The following is a 25,696-nucleotide window of genomic DNA, read 5'->3' on the forward strand; positions in this document are numbered from 1 at the left end:
TTGTAGGATATAATTTAGTGTATCTTTAGAGACCTTGAATTTCAGATCCTTTAAAAGTTGAAGGTATTATACAGGAATTTTTAGAGGTATTATGGTCTTAATTGTACTTTCTTCTCTCTGGTGCTAGATGTAGTACCAAAAGAAAATGATAAAAACGCCAAGGGATTCCTTTATTTCTTTTGATCTCATGAATAGGTAAAGGAAGCTTAAACTTTCCTTTCCCCTTTTACTGTCACCAAGGGACTACTGTGATTCTTGGCTTTCAGAGAATGACATCTTTTTTTTTTTTTCCCTTTGCTTGTGATGCTGTTAGTCTGAAGACAAGAGAATTGAACCTCATTTGTTATCACTTGAAATATCTTCTTGGCACCTACTATTTAACCCAAGTTTCACTGAAAATTTCTCTCTTGTTGCTGTAATTGTGCCTCGTGTAGTTTTTATATACATGTGAGTTTATTTTGGAAATATTTTAGAATTTCCATTATTTTTACTTGTGTTACATGAAAAGAATCTAATTTGAGGTCAAGTGAATTTATATAACTTTATATTTAATAGCAACAGCCTGTCAATGAACTAATCAAAACTCTAGTTTTAAAATGTGAAAAGCAAAAATAAAACTGTGTGTATATGTCTGCAAGAGTGAGGAACACAAAATTTAGGAGAATGGCTACCTGGTAGTGGGTAAGTGACAGGGTTTAGGATGTATGAATCTATAAAAATAAATGGAATAATGTTTTACTTCTCATCTTGGATGGTGGGTTCATAGGTGTTTATTGTATATTATTAAAACATAATGGAGAGGTTTAAGCATTTATGATGAGAAATAAGCCAGGGATTATTAATGGCCTAATTCTTTGTACTCAGTCCCTTGGGTACAGTGGAGAAAGACGTAAGGAAGAGAAACTGATTATAGTAGTCTTTACTAGGGCAGAAATGGAAATCAGAAACGGGAATTGCAAGTTTAGAGTAAAGAAATAAAAGGGAGGGCTATTTCTCTCCGTGTGTATTTTTCATTGAGAGATTTATTATTTTTTTACATAAGGATATATTCCTTAATTTGTTAATATTTAAAATTTAGTAGTATTTTTAAAAAATCTTTATTTATTTATTTGAGAGACAGAGATCACAAGTAGGCAGAGAGAGGTGGGGGCTGGTGGGGGAAGCAGACTTCCTGCTGAGCAGAGAGCCAGATGCTGGGCTGATCCCAGGACGCTGGAATCATGACCTGAGCTGAAGGCAGAGGCTTAACCCACTGAGCCACCCAGGCGCCCCTAAAATTTAGCAGTATTAAATCAGTTCTTTTTTTTTAAAGTATGTGTGTCTTTGTAAAAAAAAGTATATATGTGTTTTCAGGTATGTATATACGTGTGTATATATGTGTATGTGTGTATATGTATATATTTCTCTAACCAGAACAATGGCTGCATGTATTGAGCTAACACCTGTTCTTGGTATTTTTATTTATATTATTGCAAGAGCCACTGAAGTATCATCTCAAATTGATCTTCTAACGTATATACCAAAGTTTTAAATGTAAATATTATCCTTTTTTTAACCTACCTCACAGAACTCTCATGAGGATAAACAAAGTAAAGTATAATTGTTTTTTAAAGATTTTTTTTTTCAAGTGATCTCTATACCCAACATGGGGCTTGAACTCACAATCCCGAGATCAAGAGTTGCAGGATCTTCTGACAGAGCCAATCGGTTGCTCCAGAATCAAAGTATAATTAAAAATTTTTTTTCATTGATAAAGTGGCTAAACTGACCAGATATCCAAAGGGAGTCCCGTGACCCCTACTCCACTATTGACAGGAGAAAAGAAATGAGTGAGTCCAGAATTCTTAGTGTCTCCCCCATTACCCTTTCCCCCTTCCCCTCTTATACTAAAAAGTGTTGCCATCACTATCTTGAAACCATGGGAACTAAATTCCTTATGTCCTTTATCTTTGTGTAACTCAATCAACATGAAAAGCCTAAAGGTCTTCTCTCTGTCTTATACTCTCAGCGTATAGCATTCACTTGTCAGACTTTTCAGATCTCTCTATTAATTCCCCTTCTCCTTCCACTACTCACCCCAACTTCTGAAACTTTTTGACTTGGTGCTCTAGAAGTCACTGTCTGTCATCTGCAAAATCCACTATATCCTAACCAACCTCTTTTAGAATGTTCTTTTCTTTTCTCCATGTTGCAGTCTTCCTTATTATTACCTTTAGGTTTTCGAAGATCAAGGGGTTTTTTTTGTTATTGTTGTTTGTTTTTATGTAGTACCACTCTTCAATTCCTAATAGAATAGATGTTGAACATCTCTCATATTCTTCCTTGAAATCTCTATATCTCTTTGGCAATATGTCTGTTCATGTCTTTTGCCAATTTCTGTTGTATTTAGGGAGTTCTTTACATATTCTGGATGCACATCTGTTATTGGATGTGTGATTTACAAATACTTTTTTTCTATCCATGGCTTATCTTTTTCATCATCTCAGTTTAAATAAACTCTAGTTAATCATTTGTTTTCAAATGAAAGGATTATTTCCTCAGGAATATTTTGGCACAAAGTAGTAGAGATCCCTCTACACATTATTAACTTTGATACTCTGTAGTTTGGGTCTTGTTTCTCTGATATTGTTATGCTTGGGGAAGTTGGTCTTACTCAGCAAGAACTCTGTGTTGTTCAGCAAGATTTATTTCCCTGCAGTCTGCAAATCCTTAAGAGAACTGGATAAATCTCAAAGTCTCCTAGTTGATGTAGTTGATCCTTGAGTGTTATAAGAGGTTTTATGTCTATTTATGAGTATATAATTTACCTATCGTGTAAAAAGACCAACCCTAGCATTTGACCAGGCATTCTTTTGGCTAGAATTGAGTGGTTCACGCTTGTGTGTTGGGTGTGTGCTATGAGTGGCATATCGTTGGGTGGGCAGATAAATTCTGGGTTATGTACATGTTAACACTTACTTATTTAAAATTTCTTTATATCCAAAGTAATTTTTTTCTAGGCAGATATTGAATGAACACCTAAATATATTTTTTTACAGCATACTTTTTGGTTAATACAGTATTAGTGTTTTTAATTTGTCTTAACAGTGCCTTGATTCTAACCACATTGTTCTGTCACTACTAATAGAATTTTTCTAAATCATGCAAAGATGGATCAATGCTCTTTAAAAAGTATTCTTGGTGGTATAATTTGAAGTCTGGAATTAGAATGCCTATATCTTCTTGTTCTTCCCTGTGTGTGTGTGTGTGTGTGTGTGTGTGTGTTGTTGTTGTTCTTGATTTCAGGATTGCTTTGGCTATTTGGTTCCATACAAATTTTAGGATTGTTTGTTCTAGTTCTGTGAAAAGTGCTATTGGTATTTTGATAAGGATTGCCTTAAATCTTTAGATCGCTTTGGGTAGTACAAGCATTTTAACAATATTTGTTCTTCCAATCCATGAGGATGGAATGTCTTTTTTTTTTTCTTTCTTTCTCTCTCTCTCTTTTTAAAAGATAATTTATTTATTTATTGAATTTTTTTTTTTTTTTGAGAGACAGAGAGAAAGAGAGACAGAGCAAACACAAGTAGGGAGAGTGGCAGGCAGAGGCACAGGGAGAGGCAAACTCCCCGCTGAGCAGGAAGCTGGACGCAGGGCTGGATCCCAGGATCCCAGGATCATGAGCTGAGCTGAGCTGAAGGCAGATGCTTAACTGATTGAGCCACCCAGGTGCCCCATATTTTTCTATTTCTTTGTGTTCACTTCGATTTCTTTCATCAGTGCTCTATAGTTTTTGGAGTACAGGTCTTTCACATTTTTGGTTAGGTTTATTCCTAGGTATCTTATGGTTTTTGGTGCAATTATAAATGGGATTGATTGCTTAATTTCTCTTTCTGCTGCTTCATCATTGGTATATAGAAATGCAACCAACTTATGTGTTTTGGTTTTGTATCTAGGTTAGGGTCCTTTGTATCTTTCATAGAATTTTGGCTCAATGTGGCATTTTTTGAGATACACCCCTAAGCTAATTATATGATATCTGTAAATATTTTGTTAGGCATACATGGAAATAATTTAAATATTGGCCCTTTAAAATAATTTTACCACCATGTTTAAATTTTTCTTTTTTAATTTTGGAATTTTAACTCATCTCTCTCAAAGAATTTTCCTTCTTGTTTTTCTTCTTCTATTTATTCTATCTTATATTTACTTGGAACGTATTTTCTCATATTGTCTGTGTCTTATTCTCATCTTTCTTTTATCTTAGTCTTTAAAAATGAAAAAATGGGGGCGCCTGTGTGGCTCAGTGGGCTTTAACCCACGCGAGCCTTCATCTTGGGTCATGAACCTGGGTCCTGGGATCGAGCCCTGCATTGGGCTCTCTGCTCGGCCAGGAGCCTACTTCCCTTCCTCTCTCTCTGCCTGCCTCTCTGCCTATTTGTGATCTCTGTCTGTCAAATAAATAAAATCTTAAAAAAAAAAAGGAAAAATGTTATAAAAATGAATTATATCTAGTCATACATGTATATTTTTTGCATATGTATTCCTTAATTCCGTTTCTTTCTTCATTAGGTAATATAGTAACAATCGATGTTGATGTTTCAAGGCTTTTTTTAGGTGCGAATTTCTTTCTATTTTACTACAGTTTCATCAAGCTTACTGGATCACAGGATTGTTGCCTTTATATAATTCTGGAAAATTGTCTGCTTATTTCTCTGAATATTGTATTTTTAATTCTTTCTGTCCTCCTTCTGTCATTGCCTTTACCATGTTCCATATAGAAATTTTTGTCAAGAATTCAACACCAGGTGAATAACCTAGCTAGGAAACAGGCAAAACCTTCACAAAAGGAAAAGAAACCCACACCAGCTACGTTTCGTTTTTGTTTTTGCCTTATATAAGAACTGATAAGCAGCATATGAGGACAACTGGTGTTTAAAAAACAAATAGACTGGGGGCGCCTGGGTGGCTCAGTGGTTAAAGCCTTTGCCTGTGGCTCAGGTCATGATCTCAGGGTCCTGGGATCAAGCCCCGCATCAGGCTCTCTGCTCAGTAGGGAGCCTGCTTCCCCCTCTCTCTCTGCCTGCCTCTCTGCCTAATTGTGATCTCTCTCTGTCAAATAAAAAAATAAAAAACAAAAAACAAATAGACTGTTAAGAGAGTCTTGCACTATTTGTGAAATACTATATTATTTGAAGATAGATGTGTGTTTCCCTGATGAATGAAATAACTTACACACATACTGCAAACTCTAGAGCAGTGAAAGGAGAAAAAAAGGGGAACAAACAACAACAAAAACCAATCAAGTGGAGTTCATCAGACAATAGAAGGGATAAAATAGAATATTAAACAAGACTTAGTTAATCCAAAAAAAGACAAGACCTAACTATATGCTGTCTATAACAAATAAATGTTAAATATAAAGATACCAATATATTTAAAGTAATCCAGAATAGAAATTAACCATAAGAAAGTTTAAATTCTGTATTAATATTGGGTAAAGACTTTAGAGCAAGTATTCTCAGGGGTGAGGAGGGACATTTCATAATGGAAAAAAACCCCAAAAAACAAAAAAAACCCCACCACATCAGTTCTTTGGAGACAGGGCAATCCTAAATGGGTATTATTTAACAACAGAGGCATTATATTTATATATATATTTTTATTAAAGTTTAATTTTTTTTAATGTATCACCCACATACTAGTTTTAAATGTCAGATAACCAGGGCTTGACAAAAATTAGTCATCCTCTACTTCAGAGGCAGAGTGTGAAGACCCAAGGGAGGGAAGATAGTTGGCATATCTGGATAACCTCAAGGAGGCTGCTAGTGAGGCTGAGGCAGAATGGGCGAGGGGTATTAAGAGACGAGAGATAAGTAAATGAGGTACCAAACGATGTATTTATAAGTATTTTTGGCTTTTACTTTCCATCTCTGAGTGAGATAGGAAGCCAGGAGAGGATTTTGAGAATTAAATCATTCAGACTTTTATTTTTGTAGAATCATGATATCTGCTGTGTGAATAGAGGGTAGGGTATAGGGCTTTATGTTCTTTGGTTTTGGAAAATTCTTATATTACTTATAATTTCCTTCTGTTTTCCCTAGTCTCTCTTTTTGGAACTTTTACAAGTTAGATATTGGGCATCTATAACTTTCTCATTTAATTTTTTTTAAAAGATTTTTATTTATTTATTTGACAGACAAGTAGGCAGAGAGGCAGGCTGGGAGGCGGGGGGGAAGCAGGCTCCCTCCTGAGCAGAGAGCCTGATGCGGGGCTTGATCCCAGGACCCTGAGATCATGACCTGAGCTGAAGGCAGAGGCTTTAACCTACTGAGCCACCCAGGCGCCCCTCTCATTTAATTTTTTTAAAAAAATTTCCATTTATTCTGTATTTTGGGAAGGATTTGTTAAAATTATCTTTCCATTCTACTGAATTTAACTTAAATAATCTTAAAACTATAAACATTATTTGACTTTGATATGGAACTGTACATGATTACTTCGTATTTGTGGTTCAGCAATTCAAATAAAAGGTTAGTGATCCCTTGTGCTTATTCTGAGGCTATTTTGCTTTTTAGGCAACCTTTCTCTAAAGAGGTTGAGGCAAAATTTCTTAAATCCTTATTTGTAATATTGGCAATCCCTGCTAAAGTGTAAGTAATTAACATTTTGAATGAAGTGGATTATTTTTTATTCTAATGCATATATATTCCAATATCTTATTTTTAAAAACATCAAGCCCCCGGAAAGGTAGAACGAGTAGAATGATAAATTCTTATTTATTAATATTTATTTTGGTCACATTTTAGATAAAAAGGAGGAAAAAGCCCACTTCTAGTCTTACCACTCTAATCAGCCACTATCAATGTTATGCACACAGTTTATTTCCTTTGCCACTGAACAAATTTCTCATTTGCTTCAATTTTTTTTTAAGATTAAAAAAAATTTTTTTTATTTATTTGACAGACAGAGATCACAAGTAGGCAGAGAGGCAGCCAGAGAGAGAGGGGGAAGCAGGCTCCCTGCTGAGCAGAGAGCCCGATGCGGGGCTCAAGGACCCCAAGACCATGACCTGAGCTGAAGGCAGAGGCTTAACTCCTTGAGCCACCCAGGCACCCCAATCATTTGCTTCAATTTTTTAATGCAGGTATAATTTACAATAGAGAAATGCAGAGATTTTTGTAATAGTTTGTTTTGACAGATGCATACACTCCTGTAACACATATTTCCGTAAAGATGGAGATCATATCCATCACCTCAGACAGTTCTCACACACCCTTCCCAGTCACGCTCATCTCCTCCAGAGGCCATCTATTCTGATTTCTTTCACTTTGGAGGGAGTAGCTTTGCCTGTTCTTTTTTTTTTCTTTTTTTAAAGATTTTATTTATTTATTTGACAGAGAGATCACAAGTAGAGAGGCAGGCAGAGAGAGAGAGAGGGGAGCAGGCTCCCCGCTGAGCAGAGAGCCCAATGTGGGACTCGATCCCAGGACCCCGAGATCATGACCTGAGCTGAAGGCAGCGGCTTAACCCACTGAGCCACCCAGGCGCCCGCTTTGCCTGTTCTTGATGATGTTGTGTATATCAGTATATCTTTCCTTTTTATTATTGTAATATTCCATCGTATGAATATACTAAACTATCCGTTGTTCTGTTGATGGAATTTAGGTTGAATATAGTTTTGAGCTGTTATGAATAAAGCTGTTGTGAACATTCTTTTTTTTTTTTTTAAAGAGTTTATTTATTTATTTAACAGAGAGAGAGAGCGATCACAAGTAGGTAGAGAGGCAGGCAGAGAGAGAGGGGGAAGCAGGCTCCCCACGGAGCAGAGAGCCCGATGCGGGGCTCGATCCTAGGACCCTGAGATCATGACCTGAGCCGAAGGCAGAGACTTAACCCACTGAGCCACCCAGGCGCCCCAGAGGATTACCCAGTTTATATTGGGGATTATTTTGTAACATAAGGGGAGAATTTTTAAAGAAAATTTTGTAAGAAAATAGAACTTTTTAGTGGGAAAAGATCCCTACAGAATTAAAGAATTAAAATTATCATATAATAAAATTTGCCTATGACAATGGAATCATAGTTTCTAGCTAAATTTTAGATCTGTAAAATGTTACTACAACTTGAAGCTCACATTGAGAGAATTTATAAGGAAAACTGGACAAGACAAAGTGGTTGAACTAAATCCTTTCTTTTTCTTTTCTTTTTTTTTTTTTTTAAGATTTTATTTATTCATTTGACAGAGAGAGAGAGAGATAGCACAAGCAAGGGGAGCAGCATAGGGAGAGGGAGAAGCACGCTCCCTGCTCAGGTACTCAGTCCCAGGACCCTGTGACCATGACCTGAGCTGAAGGAAGACACTTAATGAACTGAGGCACCCAGGCACCCCAAATTAAATCTTTTCTAAAAGAAAATTATTTCAGCAAAATAAAAAATGGGGTGGAAGGATTGTAAATGGTTTAATTAACTGATAAGATGAATTAAATTGTTTAGTGAGATCTTTCTACAAAATACTTTCTCAGTTAAATGTTGTTAGTATTAGCATACTTTAAATCTTTATATTTAAGAGATCATTCTCCACATCAAAAGAGTAGAGTTGGAATATTTCACTGTGAGTTGGATTTATATTTGCCTCTGGATCTGTTTCTGGATCTTCACAGAAGTAGTTTCTATTTGATGTCTTGAAATCTTTAAGGCTGATTTATGAGCTTAAACTCTTTGGTTTGAATGAGTTTAATACTGGTCTGTATGGTGGGGGATATTATTTAACATTTTCTGACATGTAAACTGTCTTAAATTTTGTTGAGGAAAAGAGGAGTTATAACTTGGGGGGCAAGCCCATTTTCATTACTTTAATTGTGCGATTTATTAGGATTTTAAGCTTTTTATAAATGTTTTAGTGTTATAGGACAGAATTAAAAGGATTTAGAATAAAAGGAGTTTAACAAAAGGACTTTGCAACAGGATTGCAATAGTTTTTATATTTGATGGATTTGGCTAGCCGCTTTTCATTTCAATCATCATGCTATATTCTGTTAAATGCTGTAGAACAGGTGTATGTAACGTCATTCTCTCTATTGTACATGCAAATAAACACAATTTTATATATAAAAAGTTAATCCTCTACAATTTGGAGGATTACATTATGGGAGGGTGGTGACTCCATTAGGCATCATGGAGAGTACATGCTCCTATTTCTACTGCATGAAAAATCAGGTTAATAGCTACAGTGTTCATGAGATTGTAGAATTTTTATACTAACACTTTAAAAATTGTGTTTATTCAAACCATCTACAATACATTATTTAAAGCAGAGTTAAGGTTTTGTTACCTAGTTTTCTGACTCTGAAATTAGAATTTTTTTTTTAAACTGAAGAGCATGACTCAAATGAATTTGGAGGTTCCATTATTATTTGTTTGCTTATTGTTGACTCTGGTCTTTTCTGCCTGCCTGGTTTTGGTAGTAGTTATGTTAGAGGTTAAGCCATTTGCAAGTTAAGGTTTTATTTTGTGTTTAAAATTTTTGCTTGGCTCTCTTCGAATATCTGTGAAGAATCCAAGTCTTCAATCCAAGAATCCAAGTCTTCATAATTGTTGGATGGCTGACATTCTAGTGCAAAGTCAGGAGTACTGATATAACCTGTTAGGTAGCTGAAACCAATGGGAGTTCTTCCATTCAGGTTTGAGAAACACAAAACCATCAAACTATTCTCACCAGTATTATCTGCATTTTAAAGACATGATGTTTCATTCATCAAAATATCAAGTTGTTATGTATAATACAGGTACAAATTGTAAAGACGTTCTAGACACCAGGAAGCAGAAGTAGAATGGTTATTGTTGAAGGTGAAGGTGAAATATGTTAGGAGTGAAGAATTGGGCTTCCATAGATGAAGTTCACCTATAATTAATTTGGAACATAAATACTGTGGGCTTTGGATGAGTTAATTGTTAACTTGTACTTGATTGAAGTTGTATTGTTAATTGTGAAATTTGATTTATTTGTTGAGCAGGAGTAACAGTACAAATCTATAGTAAATGAGTAATTTGTAAAGACTTACACATTGATTGTTATAAGCTCCTAGAAAATTAAATAGTGAGAACTTTATTCATAAATACTAATTGTGTTTTTATCTTTTATCTTTATCATATTCACATGTTAGTATAGTCTGTCAAGGGATGATAGAGTTAGTCTTAACCTATTTTGTATAATTATATTGACAATTTATAAATGTCATATTAGGTACATCATGTCACGATCGAAATGTATAACCATTAACTGTCTCTTCTGGATCAGTTCCCATTATTTTTGGAGTGTTCTGTTAACATGGATTCTAAACATTAGAGCTACTTTTTATCAACAGTGAAAAAATGAGACATTGTTAATAGCATGCTGAAGTCCCTGGCTACCTCTTCTAAATATCTTTATCCTAATCCCCTAAGAGGTATATCCCAATTTTTGAAATTGATGTTTATGAGGTTAGCATGTAATGTAACTGAATATCTGTATGTGTATGTATGCATATTAATGTGCATGCTTGCCACTGGTGTACCCATATATGTGAACAACTTATTTCTACCCTTTTCAAAATTTTTAGTTGTAGTAAAAGTCACATGAAGTTTACCATCTTTAGATAGTGTTAAGGACATACATAGATCTCTAGAACTTTTTCTGTATCATTGTGTAACAGCTCTCCATCTCTCCCTGGCCCAGGCCCAGCCCATGGTAACCACATTCAACTTTCTGTTTCTGAGTTTAACTACTTTAGATGCTTCGTGTAAGTAGAGTAATGGAGTTGTCTTTTTGTGACCGGCATATTTCACTTAGCATAATGTCCTCAAGATTTATCCATATGTAGCATGTAACAGGATTTCCTTCTTTTTAAAAGCTGAATAATATTTCATTGTGTGTATATAGCACATTTTCATTATCCATTCAATCCATTGATGGACCTTTGGGTTGCTTTCACCTTTTGGTTATTGTGAATAATGCTGCAATGAACATGAGTATTTAAGAGCTTGGTACCTCTTTTTTTAAAAATTAATATATTTTTTTTTTATCTGAAAAATGACAACTTTAATAAGATCCTCCAATGATTTTTGCAATGAAAACAAATCTATTATACTTCCAAAACAATAATTTTACCCAAATAGCTTTTGGGACCTTGTCCATGCAGTTACAAATATGAAGTCTAAATATAAGAATCAAAAAATTAATATTTTAAGAGCAGTTTTATTTGTATAACAGAATTGGGTGGAAAGCACGGAGGGTTCCTGTGTACCCCCGCCTACCCTCCAATTCTCCCACTATCCACATCTTTCCATGTTGACACCTAAATTGATATATCATTACCACCCAAAGTCTATAGATTATATTACAATTCCCTATTGGTATTATATGTTTTATGGGTATTGACAAATGAGTAATGCATATACCCATCATTGTAATATCATACAGAATAGTGTCCCTGCCTTAAACATCACTTGTGCTCTATGAATTAATCTCTCCTTCCTCTAAACCCCTGGTAACAACTGATCTTTTTATTGTTTCCATAGTTTTAGGTGCCTCGTTAGTGCAGTAGGTAGCGCGTCAGTCTCATATTGTCTCCATAGTTTTGCCTTTTCCAGAATGTCATATGATGGTCACACAGTAGGTAACTTTTTGAGGTTGACTTCTTTCACTAAGTGGCAAATTTAATTTTCCCCCATGCTTTTTTCATGGATTGATAGTTCATTTCATTTTAGTCCTGAATAATATTCCATTGTCTGGATATATCACAGTTTTTCCATTCACCTACTGAAGGATGTCCTAATTGCTTCTGAGTTTTGGCAACTAGAATAAAAATGGTACGAACAGGGGTGCCTGGGTGGCTCAGTTGGTTAAGCAGCTGCCTTCAGCTCAGGTCATGATCCTGGGGTCCTGGGATTGAGCCCTGCATCAGGCTCTCTGCTCAGCAGAGAGCCTGCTTCTCTCTCCACTCTGCCTGCTGCTCTGCTTGCTTGTATTCTCTATCTCCCTGTCAAATAAATAAATAAAATCTTAAAAAAAAAAACTACAAACATGTGTGCAAGTTTTTGTGTGGACAAAACTTTCAACAACTTTGGGTAAATACTAAGGAGTGTGATTACTGGATTGGGTGGTAAGAGTATCTTTAGTTTTGTAAGAAACTGCCAAACTGTTTTCCAATGTGGCTGTACTATTTTGCATTCCTACTAGCAAGGAATAAAATAAGAGTTCCTGTTCTCCAAATCCTTGCCAACATTTGTTATGGTCATTGTTATGATTCTTGGCCATTCTAATAGGTGTGTAGTGATATTTCGTTGTTTTAATTTTAATTTCCTTGATGACAATGCTGTGGAGCATTTTTTCATATGCCTGTTTGCCATCTGTATATTATCTTTGGTTAGGTGTCTGTTCAGATCTTTTTTCCATTTTTTTTTTTAAAGATTTTATTTATTTATTTGACAGACAGAGATCACAAGCAGGCAGAGAGGCAGGCAGAGAGAGAGGAAGGGAAGCAGGCTCCCCGCCGAGCAGAGAGCCTGACTCGGGGCTCAATCCCAGGACCCTGGGATCATGACCCGAGCCGAAGGCAGAGGCTTTAACCCACTGAGCCACCCAGGCGCCCCTTTTTTCCATTTTTTGATTTGGGTTCTTCACTTTCTTATTGTTCAGTGTTGAGTTCTTTGTATGTTTTTAATAACTGTCCTTTAGCAGATGTGTCTTTTGCAAAGATGTCTCCTGACTGTGGCTTGTTTTCTCATTCTTTTGATATACATACCTTTTTTTAAAAAAAAGATTTTATTTATTTATTTGGCAGAGAGAGAGAGAGAGAGATCACAGGTGGGCAGAGAGGCAGGCAGGGGGCAGGGAAGCAGACTCCCTGCTGAGCGGAGAGCCTGATGCAGGGCTGGATCCCAGGACCCTGGCATCATGACCTGAACTGAAGACAGCCGCTTAACCGACTGAACCACCCAGGCGCCCTGATATACATACCTTTTTAAAGAGTAAAACCCACATTTTTAGTATTTGTAGAAAAACATTTATAAACCAATCCTAGCAAGTTTTCTGAAATACTAAATATTTTAGGAAGTTGCAAAAATACCAGAGAGGGGTATTGCATACCCTTTACTTAGTTTTTCTTCATGGTTACCTCATATATAAGTACAGAATAATATATAAATCAAGAAACGACATTGGTGGACAATAACTAGAATTACATAACTGGAATTACATAGTAGGTAAAGTTTTGAGATTGGCTTTTCCATTTAGCACGATGTTCTTGAGGTATATCCAAGTTGTTTAACATATGAACAGTTCTACTTGTGTATTGATTAGTATTACATGGTATAGAGATACTCATCTGTTGTATGACATTTAGGATGATTTCCCTTTTGGGCTGTTTTGAATAAAACTACTGTAAAACTTTGTGTATTGGTTTGTGTGGACATAATTTTTTAGTTCTTTGGGATAAATGCCCAGTACAGTGATTGCTGGGATGTATGGTAGGTATATGTTGTTGTTACTCTTTTTTTTTTTTTTTAAAGATTATTTATTTGAGTGAGAGAGAAAGAATAAGTGGGGAGGAGGGGCAAAGGGAGAGGAAGAAGCCAACTCCCTGCTGAGCAGGGAGCCCAATGCAGGGCTCCATCCCAGGACCCAGGATCATGACCTGAGCCAAAGGCAGACACTTAACCAACTGAGTTACCCAGGTGCCTCTTTTGCTGATTTCAGAGAAAACATCAAACTTTTTTCAAGAGGGGTTGTATTATTTTTCATTTCCAAGAATGCACGAAAGATTTAGTTTCTTTGCGTCTTCACCAATGCTTGTTATTATTATGACTTTCTGTTTTAGTTATTCTAACCGCTATGTAATTATATGTTATTTTGGTCTTAATTTCAATTTTCTTGATGGCTGATAATGTTGAGAATCTTTTCTTTGTTGTATTTGCCATCCATATCTTCTTTCCAGTGTAATATCTTTTTATTTCTTTTGCCCAGTTTCTAATTGGATTGTATTTTTTTTTCAGTGTTCAGTTTGAGTTTGTATTTGTGGGTATGAGTTTTTTTGTCAGACATGGGTTTTCTAAGTATTTTTTCCCCAACGTGTAGCTTGTTTTTTTGTTTTCATATTAATTTTTTTGCTTGTTTTAAAAAATTTTAATTCCAGTTTATTGATTTTTTTTTGGTCCTATGCATCATACTTTTTGATGCTGTGTATGTCTGAGACCTCTTCACCAAACCCTAAGTCCTGCAGGTTTTCTTCTGAAAGTTACATAGTTTTACATATAAATCTGTGATCTGTTTTGAGTTAATTTTGGATAAATTAAATAAATTAAATAAATTCCAGTTTGAGGTCCAGTTTTATTTTTTTCCTGTGGATGTCTAGTTGCTCCAGGATTACTTGTTGAAAAGACTGTTCTTCTCTGTTTAATGCTATTACACCTTTATAAAAATTAGTTGGCCATATTTGTGTGGGTCTGTTCGTACTTTTCTGTGTATCATATCAATTATATATTTCCATGTATTTGGGTTATCTTTCATTTCTTTTATCAGCATTTTGCAGTTTTCAGTATATAAATCCTACATGTATTTTGTTAAATTTATTCATTCAATTTTCTTTTGAGTAATTATGTTATTTTTATTATTTTTTTTAAAAGATTTTATTTATTTATTTGACAGAGATCACAAGTAGGCAGAGAGGCAGGCAGAGAGAGAGAGGGGAAGCGGGCTCCCCGCTGAGCAGAGAGCCCGATTTGGGGCTCGATCCCAGGACCCTGAGACCATGACCTGAGCCGAAGGCAGAGGCTTAACCCACTGAGCCACCCAGGTGCCCCTAAATGTTATTTTTTAAAAAAGTTTAATTCCAGTTGGTGTAATAACAGTGTAATGTTAATTTCAAGTGTACAAATTGTTATTGTACTGTTAATCTCATTACTAGTTAATACATTACTAGTATATAGAAATAATTTGATTTGGGGGGAATCTGGGTGACTCAGTCAGTTAGGCATCTGCCTTCAGCTCAAGTTATGATCTCAGGGTTCTGGGATCAGGCCTCATGTCTTTGGCTCCCCTGCTCAGTGGGGAGTCTACTTCTCCCTCTCCCTCTCCCTCTCCCCACCCCCCCTCCTATTCTCTCTCTCTCTCAAATAAATAAATAAAATCTTAAAAAAAAAAAAAGGAAACACATTTGATTTTTGTATGTTGATCTTGTTTCCTGTGACCTTGCTGGACTAACTCACTTATTAGCTTTAGGTTTTATTGTTGTTGTTGTTTGTTTGTTTTTGTGGTTGTTGATTCTGTGTATTAGTCATGTTATCAGCACCCAAGGATTTTATTTCTACCTTTCTTATCTGTATGCCTTTTTTCTTTCTTTCTTGTCTTATTGCTTTAGCTAGAACTTCCAATTGTATGTTAAATAGCAGTGATGAGAGTGGATATTCTTGCCTTGTTCTTGACCTAAGGGGGAGGGCATTTAGTCTGTATGGTGTTAGCTATAGGGTTTTGTGATATTATGTAATACCTAAAGCAGCCATTGGAGTTCCTGATTCTGTAATTAGCCTGTTTTTTTTTCTCGGTGAAGGCTTGTAGAAACTTCTTGTTACCACTATCATGAAATGATGCACATTGGTGTTGTTTGTTGAATCTGTTGTTCCAGACCTTCAGAGAGCTTATAAAGTCATATTCTTTTGTTCTGGGAATAGGTTTTGGAATATTTCAAAGATGATTTCTTCATCTCTGTTTTTTCTCTCTCTTCCTTTTTTTTTTTTTTTCCTTTTCTCTTCTCCTGTCTATAAATTGGACTTTTGACTAGAATTTAACTTTGGAGTGTTCCATTAACATTTTTTGTGTATGTGTGTGTATATTGATGCTGTTTTCCTCTAGTTTTTACATTTTTGCTGAGAAATTTTTCTCAATTTTACCTTTGTCCCTTGTGTTGAGTTTATTAAATAATCTATCTTGCTTTATTTAATTTCTAGGAGCTCCTTTTATTCTCCAAGAGTCCATTTTTCATTGTATTCTTATATTATTCCATGACTACAATATCTTCTCTTGTATCTTATAAATTATTAGTGAAGTGATTATATATGTAGATATATATATGTAATTTTTGATGTTTTTCTTCCTGTCTAGAATTAGACACTTGCAGATGATTGTTTTCATTGTCTGCACATATTTTTGAGTGGCAAACTAAAAACCTGATCAAAAGTTCTGTGTTGTGTTTGTCAATTTTTAATTTACTGTTTGGTGCTTTGATTGTGCTCTTTGTTGGAGCTTTCTGATCAACAGTGTCTTTTGGTCTTTCTTCATGGACTGACTTGTTAAATTCTCCAGAGAAAGCTCACAAGCTCTTTTACAATCTCCTAACTGTATAAGGATAAATCTCAGGTATACCCAACATAATCAGGTATCAAATTATTATTATTTAAAAATTTTTTTTTAAGATTATTTATTTATTTGATAGAGACCACAAGCAGGCAGAGAGGCAGGCAGAGAGAGGAAGGGAAGCAGGATTCCTGACTGAGCAGAGACGCGGGGCTCGATCCCAGGACCCTGGGATCATGACCCGAGCCGAAGGCCGAGGCCCCAACCCACTGAGCCACCCAGGTGCCCCTGTGGGCATTATTATATAGTTTTCAACCCTGTTTGATTTAATGTACTCTAACTGGAATTTTCAGAAAGGATAAAATGAAATGCGTGTCTTCAGTCTACCAGCTCGTCTTAGAAGATAAAACCATTTACTTGTCTCTTCTGGAATTTGTCTCCTTATTTAAAAACAAAGCAAAATTTCAGGAGGAATTAATATATTTGTATGGTTTGAAAACTAGAACATACAAAGTATATGGACAGTGAAAGCTTTTTTCCTTATTTTTGTTCCCTGTCTTTTGCATTTTCCATTTTTCCCTCCCATAGATCATCATTAGTTAGGATTTTTTATGTATCCTTAGAGAGTCTGTGTAGGTGTGTGTATGTGCAAATAAGTCTTTCTTTCTCCATGCTATACAAAAGATGGGATAGTATTCTGTATTTTTCTATTTTTGCATGTGTGTGTGTATATATATATGTTTCCACTTTATATTTTAGCTTTCATTTAATATTTCCATTGAGTATACATTTATTTTTTTTACAGCTATGGGAAATACTTCATTATCTATTTGGAACTTAGTAGTCTTCTGCTGTTACAAACAATGCTATAGTGAATAATTTTGTATTCAAGTTATTTTCCTCATGGCTAATTATATATGTAGGGTGAAGTCTTAGCAGTGATATTTCTCTGTTAAAGGCTATTTGCATATAGAATTTTGATTGATATGGTCAGAGAATTTTACAGAACTTTTGGATTTTTTTTTTAAAGATTTTATTTATTTATTTGACAGACAGAGATCACAAGTAGGCAGAGAGGCAGGCAGAGAGAGAGGAAAGGAAGCAGGCTCCCCGTGGAGCAGAGAGCCCGATGTGGGGCTCGATCCCAGGATCCTGGGATCATGACCTGAGGTGAAGGCAGAGGCTTTAACCCACTGAGCCACCCAGGCCCCCACTTTTGGATTTTTTTGAGAAGGTTTTATGTGAAGGTCAATGTATATTAGTAGAATTAAAAGTTTTTTAATGGGGGCGCCTAGGTGGCTCAGTGGGTTAAAGCCTCTGCTTTTGGCTCAGGTCATGATCCCAGGGTTCTGGGATCGAGCCCCACATCGGGCTCTCTGCTTAGCAGGGAGCCTGCTTCCTCCTCTCTCTGCTGCCTCCCTCTCTACCTACTTGTGTTCTCTCTGTCAAATAAAGAAATAAAATCTTAAAAAAAAAAAAAGTTTTTTAATGGAGGGGCGTCTGGGTGGCTCAGTGGGTTGAAGCCTCTGCCTTTGGCTCAGGTCATGATCCCAGGGTCGTGGAATGGAGGCCCGTGTTGGGCTCTCTGCTGAGCAGGAGCCTGCTTCCCTTCCTCTCTCTCTGCCTGCCTCTGCCTACTTGTGATCTCTGTCTGTCAAATAAATAAATAAATTAAAAAAAAAGTTTTTTAATGGAAAGTTTCTAACTTACTCAGAAGTAGTAAAAATAGCATAACAATCTTTAAGAACCTATTACCCATCATTTTATGGCTATTTTTAAATCATTAGCATCTATTCTCCTTCATCCAAAATCTTGTGAACTATCCGCTTCCAGATACTGTAACAGCCAGCCTCTTGGTTAATATTTTATTATTTATTTCCAAAAGATAAAGAATCTTTTTTTTTTTAAAGATTTTATTTATTTATTTGACAGAGAGAGAGATCACAAGTAGGCAGAGAGGCAGACAGAGGGAGAGGAGGAAGCAGGCTCCCTGCGGAGCAGAGAGCCTGATGCGAGGCTCGATCCCAGGAACCTGGGATCATGACCTGAGCTGAAGGCAGCGGCTTAATCCACTGAGCCACCCAGGTGCCCCAAAGATAAGGAATCTTAAAATTATAACCATAGTACCATTTTCACTTCTTCAAAATTAGCAAATTTCAATATAATTTTTCAATATAGTTTTACATGCAATTTCTGTCCTATGTGAGGTTGAGCACCTTTTTATGTGGTTCTGAGCCTTTTTGTATTTCCTGACTATTTTTCTGCTTGTTGCTGCTATTTTACATTGGTTTTATATCCAGTAATATTGTTGAGTTCAATTATTGTCATTATCCTGTCTAGGGCTTTCAGTATAGGGTTGAATAGGAACAGTTAATTGGGTATCCTTGTGTTATTACTCATTTTCATGGGAATGGTCTAAAGCATTATCTATGATTTTGTTATACAATATTTTGTAAATAATCATTGGGAAAAGAAAACTTATTTTTGTTGTTTCTTTTGTTCTTATCATGACTAGGTATAGAATCAAGTGCTTTTTTGGCATTTGTTGAAATGCTAATATAATGAATTACATTAATAGGTTTTGTAATGTGAAATTATTACTTGGGTAATCCAACTTGGTTATGAGATTTTATTTTTTTTCTAATATATTGCTATCCAGGTAACCAATTTTAAAAGGATTTTTACATTTATGTATATTGATAATGGCTTATAATTTTATAATTTTTCTGTCCATACCTCCCTTTAATTACTTTTAACATGAAAATTATACTAGTCTTAGGTAATTAGTTGGTGGAGTTCGGGGTGGTTTTTGATCTCATGGAGCGTGTGTATAAGATTGAAGTTGGTGCCAACTTTTTAAAAAAGTACTTTAAATGCTGGTTCAATTTTAAAAATAGTTATGGGTTTATTTATAGCTGTTCTATTTTTGTTCAATCAAGTATATTAATTATGTCAATTTGTCATAAATGTTTTGCTATCTTTTTAGCTGCCTATGTTTTGAGAGCATGAAAATAATGGAAAGTGTAAAAGAATCCTTCTCAAAGTTTTATTTTACCTTTTATTTTATGTTGCTTTCCAGGTACTCAAAAGTGTGACAACTTTGCTGAAAAAAGGCCCCTCCTCGGTGTTTGTAAGAGCACTGGATCTTCTGGGTAAGGAAATTAAAAAATTCTTTGAACCACAATTAAAAATTTGTATTACAAAAACTGAAAAAAAAAATTTGTATTACTATTTCAGAGGGTGAATTTTGGTATCTTAAAATCCTTGTTACCGTAAGACAATGCTCTTATAAGAAAGAAGAGAAAAGAATTAAAAGCATATTTAGGGTGTCCTGTGGCTCTCGTCTTGTGATTTCTGTTTACTGTTTTCTTATATGCAGGGTGATAGCAGGAGACAAAAGAAAACAAGCAATAGATCAGAATTCAGTCTTGAAATAAAAGATTAGCATCATTAAGGTTTTTTTTTTTTTAAGTTTATTTGTTTTCTATCATAGTAACTTTTATGGAGTCCAAACTAAAATCTGGGGAGCCTTGAAACTGTTCTGAATGTTGAATGTGCTGCAGTACCCACACACAGATCCTTTTGGAAAGGATCACAGCTTTTATTGAGTATTTGAGTAAATTCTCTGTTGAATCATTGACTAACCACTGAGCTACATAGACTTGGGGCAACCCAAGGAAACCAGGCTTTAAAATAATAAGAATTAAAGAAAAGTAAAACTGAGCAGAGATATTAGTAACTACACAATGTAGAGGGAGACAGATTTACAGAGTTGTTACACTGTATTATATTTATATAATTTTAATGTTGAGTTTTCAGCATGAAGTTAGGACACATTCCAAGAAACAAGAAAGTGTGTCCCGTTGAGGAAAAAAAGGGAGGCAGTAGAAACTGCCTTCTGCTAGTCTCTGGATGTTAAATTTTACAGATAAGGATTTACAGATAAGGATTTAAAATATGTTCTAAGAAGTAAATGAGGCGTGTTTCTTTTTTTTTTTTTTTAAGACTTTATTTATTTAATTGACAGACGGAAATCACAAGTAGGCAGAGAGGCAGGCAGAGAGAGAGAGGAGGAAGCAGGCTCCCTGCCGAGCAGAGAGCCCGATGCGGGGCTCGATCCCAGGACCCTGGGATCACGACCTGAGTCGAAGGCAAAGGCTTTAACCCACCGATCACGACCTGAGTTGAAGGCAGAGGCTTTAACCCACCGAGCCACCCTGGCACCCCATGAGTCGTGTTTCTAAAAATAAAGAAAGTGTGGTAACAGTGACTCAACAAATAGAGCACCTCAATAAGGAGTTAGAAATTATAGAAAACCTAACGGAAATTCTGGAGTTGAAAAGAGTGAAAAGTGAAGCGATAATCTCATTAGAGGGACTCAGTACATGAGAGCATGAGAATTAGGGAACTGATGTGTTTACAGAGGTGCTGAACAAGAGTGGGAGCTACAAAGAGGGTCGGCCACTGTGGTAAAGCCACTTTGTTGACTTTTGTTTTCCTGATGTTTAGCCCTCTGTAGTTCAGGGGCAGGTAGACCTGTGGAAACCCCACGAAAAGATGTGTTTGTGGAAGGCATTCACCTATCTGCTGAGTTGGGTTTGCAGTTTTTGAAAGGTTTTCTACTCATCAACCCTGCTAACGTTAGTATGATGAAGGAGATTGCTTTTGTTTTTACAAGATTCATTTATTGAGGTATCGCTTTATAAAAAAATAAAGCAAAAAGGAAGGGTAAAGTGATTATATGCAGTTGGTGATGGGATCATTTGTTGAGGGATGCATTTAGTGGTATGGGGGTCATATTAGTTAGGGTTCTCCAAAGAAACAAAGCCAGTATGATGTGGGGTATATATGTGTGTAGTTGTGTGGAGAGAGAGAGGGAAAGAGAGAGGGGGGCAGAGGGAGATTGAGATTGAGATTTTAAGAAATTGGCTCACATGACTGTGAAGACTGGCGAGTCCAAATCTAGACACTGAGGAAAGTATTGCAGTCCCAGTCCAAAGATGGAATTGTCTCTTCCTCCAAGGATGTCAGTAGTTTTTCCTGTTAAGGCTTTCAACTGTTTGGATGAGGCACACTCAGATTATATCTGCTTAACTCAAACTTTACTGATTTAAAATTAATCTTACGTAAAAACTAATTTCTCAGAAACATCTAGAATAATATTTGACCAAATCTGGTTATTGTGGCCTAGCCCTATTGACATATAAAATTAACCACCATAGGGACAGTGAATTTAGTCCCAATTACAGTAGCATTTTCCTATTACAAAAAGTCTATTGTAAGATATTTATTTTCCTCCTTTCGTTTCTTCTCCTGAAATTATTTCGTAGTAGAGGACTCATTCTAGTAAGAGACTTTTATATGTTTGTATCATTTGTTGTGTTGTTTTAAGAGTGATTATTGATAAATAAATGTAAAGATACTTTTGAGTATCTTAAGTTCATAAGTCATTTCATGGACCGTAACTTCGAGCATGATATATCCTGTTGTTACTGGATATAAGCTCTCTCTTGCCTGTACGCTGTCTTTTTTCTCTCTTGTTTTATACCTTTCTTTCCAATGGAAGACAATGGCACGAAATACCCATTTTGTTTTCATTCATTTATTTGCTGATCTGATTACAATAAACAACTGTTGTGTGTAGTATCTTTGTCAGAATATAGTCTCAAGAAGGACATTTTCATGTAGGATTGTGTTTCTTGCAAGTGTTATGATTGTTGGTGAATACAGTTTTCTCTAATCTGAGCTAGTGCTTTGTGTGTGTGTGTGTGTGTGTCTGTATTTATATATTAAAGATTTTATTTATTTATTTGACAGAGAGAGATACAGTGTGAGAGGGAACACAAGCAGGGGAGTGGGAGAGGGAAAAGCAGGCTTCACGCAGAGCAGGGAGCCTGATGCAGGGCTCCATCCCAGGACCCTGGGATCATGACCTGAGCTGAGGGCAGACACTTAATGACTGAGCCATCCAGGCGCCAGAGTATGTGTATATTTTAAGAGTTATTCTAAGTGGGCAGTAGGTTAGCAGATGGTGATATTGAATAGACTAGACACTTTTTAATAACTCCAAAGCTGAATATAATAACAGAGAAATCTAGTTATAGGTCAGTTCTTTTAGGATCTGTTTCCCACATTCTGGGATTTAAAAAAGTTATAACCCCAAATTTTTATGAGGCATATGCTTATTGACTGTGCTAATATAGCACTGGGGAATGGAAAGCAAATGTTGAATGCCTACTATGTATCAGGCCTATTAAATATTTTCCACTATGTAACATCATTTAATCTTAAAACAAGCCTCTGAAGGAGATTGTATTATCCTCATTTTATACATGAGGAAACTAAAATTAAGTGAGGTTCCGTCACAGTTAGTTGTGGACCCAGGCCTTTGCCCATTTTCCAAGTCCGTAGATGGAACATGCCTTTGCATTTAGGGTACTTTAACTTCTTGTTCATGTATTAAACTTACTTTCCTGTTTTCTGGGCAGTTATTTTTAGAGTTAATAAAGAATTATTTTAAAATGTAGCAAGTAAGTTGTATTTACACACTTATTTAAACAGTAACTTCTTAGGAGACTTTTTGTTTTGTGTATATTTTGTCTCAGTATTTCTGTAGAAGTGGAATATACTTTTGTTGTTGATTTTACTTTTATTATTTTAAGCAGTGTGATGCATACTGTTATGCAGCTACTTAGCTGGAATTTTTCAGAGTGTGAAGGGACCTCCCTGATTGTTTCTTCTTCATGTGAACACATTGTTTAGTAAATGCAAAGGGAATCTCCTTTGCGTGATAGCAGTAATATACAAAAGACACAGGCATTGGGAAATAGAACTAGTTAATTTAAGAAACACTTAAAAATTGTTTTTTTTAAAATTTTTTATTATGCACTGCAGTGTTGTATAACCTTCTAGAAGGGGTAGATGGGCATAAAGGCCTTATTTTTCATTAATCAGCGAAATGCTTCCTTCATTGATGTTCTCTAAGTCCTTTGACACATAGTAAGATGAACTCCAGAGAGGTCCTGTGTCTTTCTGTTAGGCTCCAGTAATATGAATAATGGACAGCCCTTTCTTCCTTGCCCCCATCAGTGGACCTGTGGATGTGCATAATGGCTGTGCCCAGAATGAACAAGCACACAGCCATGATACCCATCTTGGGCAGAATCTTGAACCACATTGTATCACAGTTGCCAAGGCCAAGGAACGCTCTTATTTAATGAAGTTCAGTGCCAATCTTTGCCAAAAATGAAGTAATTTCAAGACAGGGCAGGTACCCTACTAATATTCAAATAAATATCTCTTTTCATCTTAAATTTATCTTGAAAAAGAAAGTAAGTTTAATAGCTAAATAAGAATAAAGTCTTAATTTAAAAATTAAGGACTATTAATTAAATATAATACAGTTAGTTCACAGTATTTATTTTTTGCAGTTTGGTCGCAGAACTTGGATTGGCAGAATTCCATGGGACTGGTATTTGGTAGCCACTGCCTGAAAGCAGTAGTTATTTAGGTAGAGGTTAAGCACTGTTTCAGTGTCCTGAAGTGTTACTGAATAGACTTTATTTCAAGTTGTGTATGAAGTAAATAAAAGCTCTTTAATTAAAACTAGAAAGATGATTGCTTGGGATAATAGGTATGCAGTGTTTCTTTTTGTGGTGAAATGTCACAGATGATGTTACATATGATAGCATGTATTTTGAGTTTTGACTAATTTTCATCCTCTTGTGTTCATGTGGTCTGATGAGATCACATTTTGGGCTGGTGTGACTTCTGTGGACATGAGAGATTTAAGATGTTCTTCCAGTTAGGGGTGCTTTAATATATGAGCATTCCAAACAGTTCCTTGGCCTTCTTTCAAGGACCAAGTCTTTCACTTGCCCATCCCTGGTATTTTTCACTCCTATGAGTGTTCTGCATTTTCTTCTGGCTCTCTGCTTGGCTCTGTGGCTCTCTTTCTTGTTTTCAAAGAATGGTCTTTTACATCTTTGGCATACCATTTATCAGAGCTGCCACAGTGGCATAAAGGTTTTTAATGCAATCGATCAGCATAGTAGGGTATCCAGTATCATGGATTGCACACGGGGCTCTGGACTTTATATCTAGAGCATGCCCTGTTCATCTGATTGTGGATGTAATGAAATCTTAAGGAAACACGATGACATTACTATTACTACTTAAGTACTTTGTCTCATGTGGCTTAGAGATACACTTTATATATCTTGAAATGTTGCACTGCCTTTAGTAAATGAATGTCACTAGCATGAATGTTAATCATGCAGTATTTACTGTATTCACTTTCTTGCTTAAAGCAAATTTTTAATTTTCCTATGGGGGAAAGCAGAGAGCCAGAATATTACACACTTGACTCACGCTTACAAAGTTTTAAAACACATGCTGGACAAATATGTAAACTGAGACACACATTATTATGTAATATTTTAACCACAGAAAGCTTGGAAAAATGTGTTTATTTTAAAAAATAGTATCTGAACTATGGACACTCCTAAGTGGTGTGTTGTAAGGTCATATTTACAGACATTACTGTATATTTCCTTGTGATCCTGAAATTGGTACAAATCTCAAAAGGCCCACCAAAATGATTGCATATAAGTGACCAAACCAAAGGAATGTTGGCTTAGTTTTTTAAAGAACTTCCTTACTTGCTATTATATGCTACATGTATCCCTGAAAACCTGGAAACAGATGAATACCCAAACTGAGTAATTTGAGGAAAGTTCAAGTCAAACATGTGGGAGCTGAGACTTTTTACCATTTCCAAGCAAGGGAAGAGAGCCATTAGCAGAAACTGTGAAGGGAGCCCTATCAAAAGGTTCACATACAGAAACTCTGGTGTAAGGATTTGGTTTACCTGTAATAACCTGACAGCAGAGCACTCAGGGGTATGGCAACTATATGCTTTCATTTCTCTAGATGGCTCCCTCAGTCTGAACGCAGCCAGAAGCCAGAGGCTGAGTTCTGAAGGTTCCGAGAGCCCACTGAAGCAATCCATACTGTATGGGTCAGTCTCCCGTGGCAGGGAGCAGGGTGCAGACAATACGGAGTGTATTGGGAGGAGCAGCACACTTCTATTCAGTAAAATTCCACACTAAAACAGAGTTTATGGGAAAAACAAGTATGGAGGAAATTTCTGCTGTGTTGTAATCAGAGCAATAATGCTAATTAAAAGTTAGAAATTTTAAATAGAATTGTTAATACTAATTAAAAAAGTCACTAGTAATAAGGAATTTTACCGAAAAAGGAAGTGAAGATACTTTTTGTAACGGGTGTGTAAAGAAGTGTTGAGACAGTTAAATTAGGGAGAAAAGAGCAAAATGGACAAAGACCGTATAGAAACAAGTCCTAAGTACATTGTATGCCTAATCATGC

The 25,696-nt window shown here is 35.9% G+C and overlaps 1 protein-coding gene across 7 annotated transcripts in view; it reads left to right on the top strand.

Annotated features, from left to right (window-relative positions):
- The window catches only part of BCAS3 (BCAS3 microtubule associated cell migration factor), a 611,032-nt gene that overhangs the window by 73,191 nt on the left and 512,145 nt on the right, over positions 1-25,696 (top strand). For all 7 annotated transcript variants that reach the window (XM_045984131.1, XM_045984134.1, XM_045984132.1 and 4 more), the window contains one exon: positions 19,389-19,461. In XM_045984131.1, coding sequence (XP_045840087.1) covers positions 19,389-19,461 — 73 coding nt within the window. The remainder of the gene's footprint in view (positions 1-19,388; positions 19,462-25,696) is intronic.

This window comes from Meles meles, chromosome 18 (assembly GCF_922984935.1).
Source record: "Meles meles chromosome 18, mMelMel3.1 paternal haplotype, whole genome shotgun sequence".
Taxonomy (NCBI): Eukaryota; Metazoa; Chordata; class Mammalia; order Carnivora; family Mustelidae; genus Meles; species Meles meles.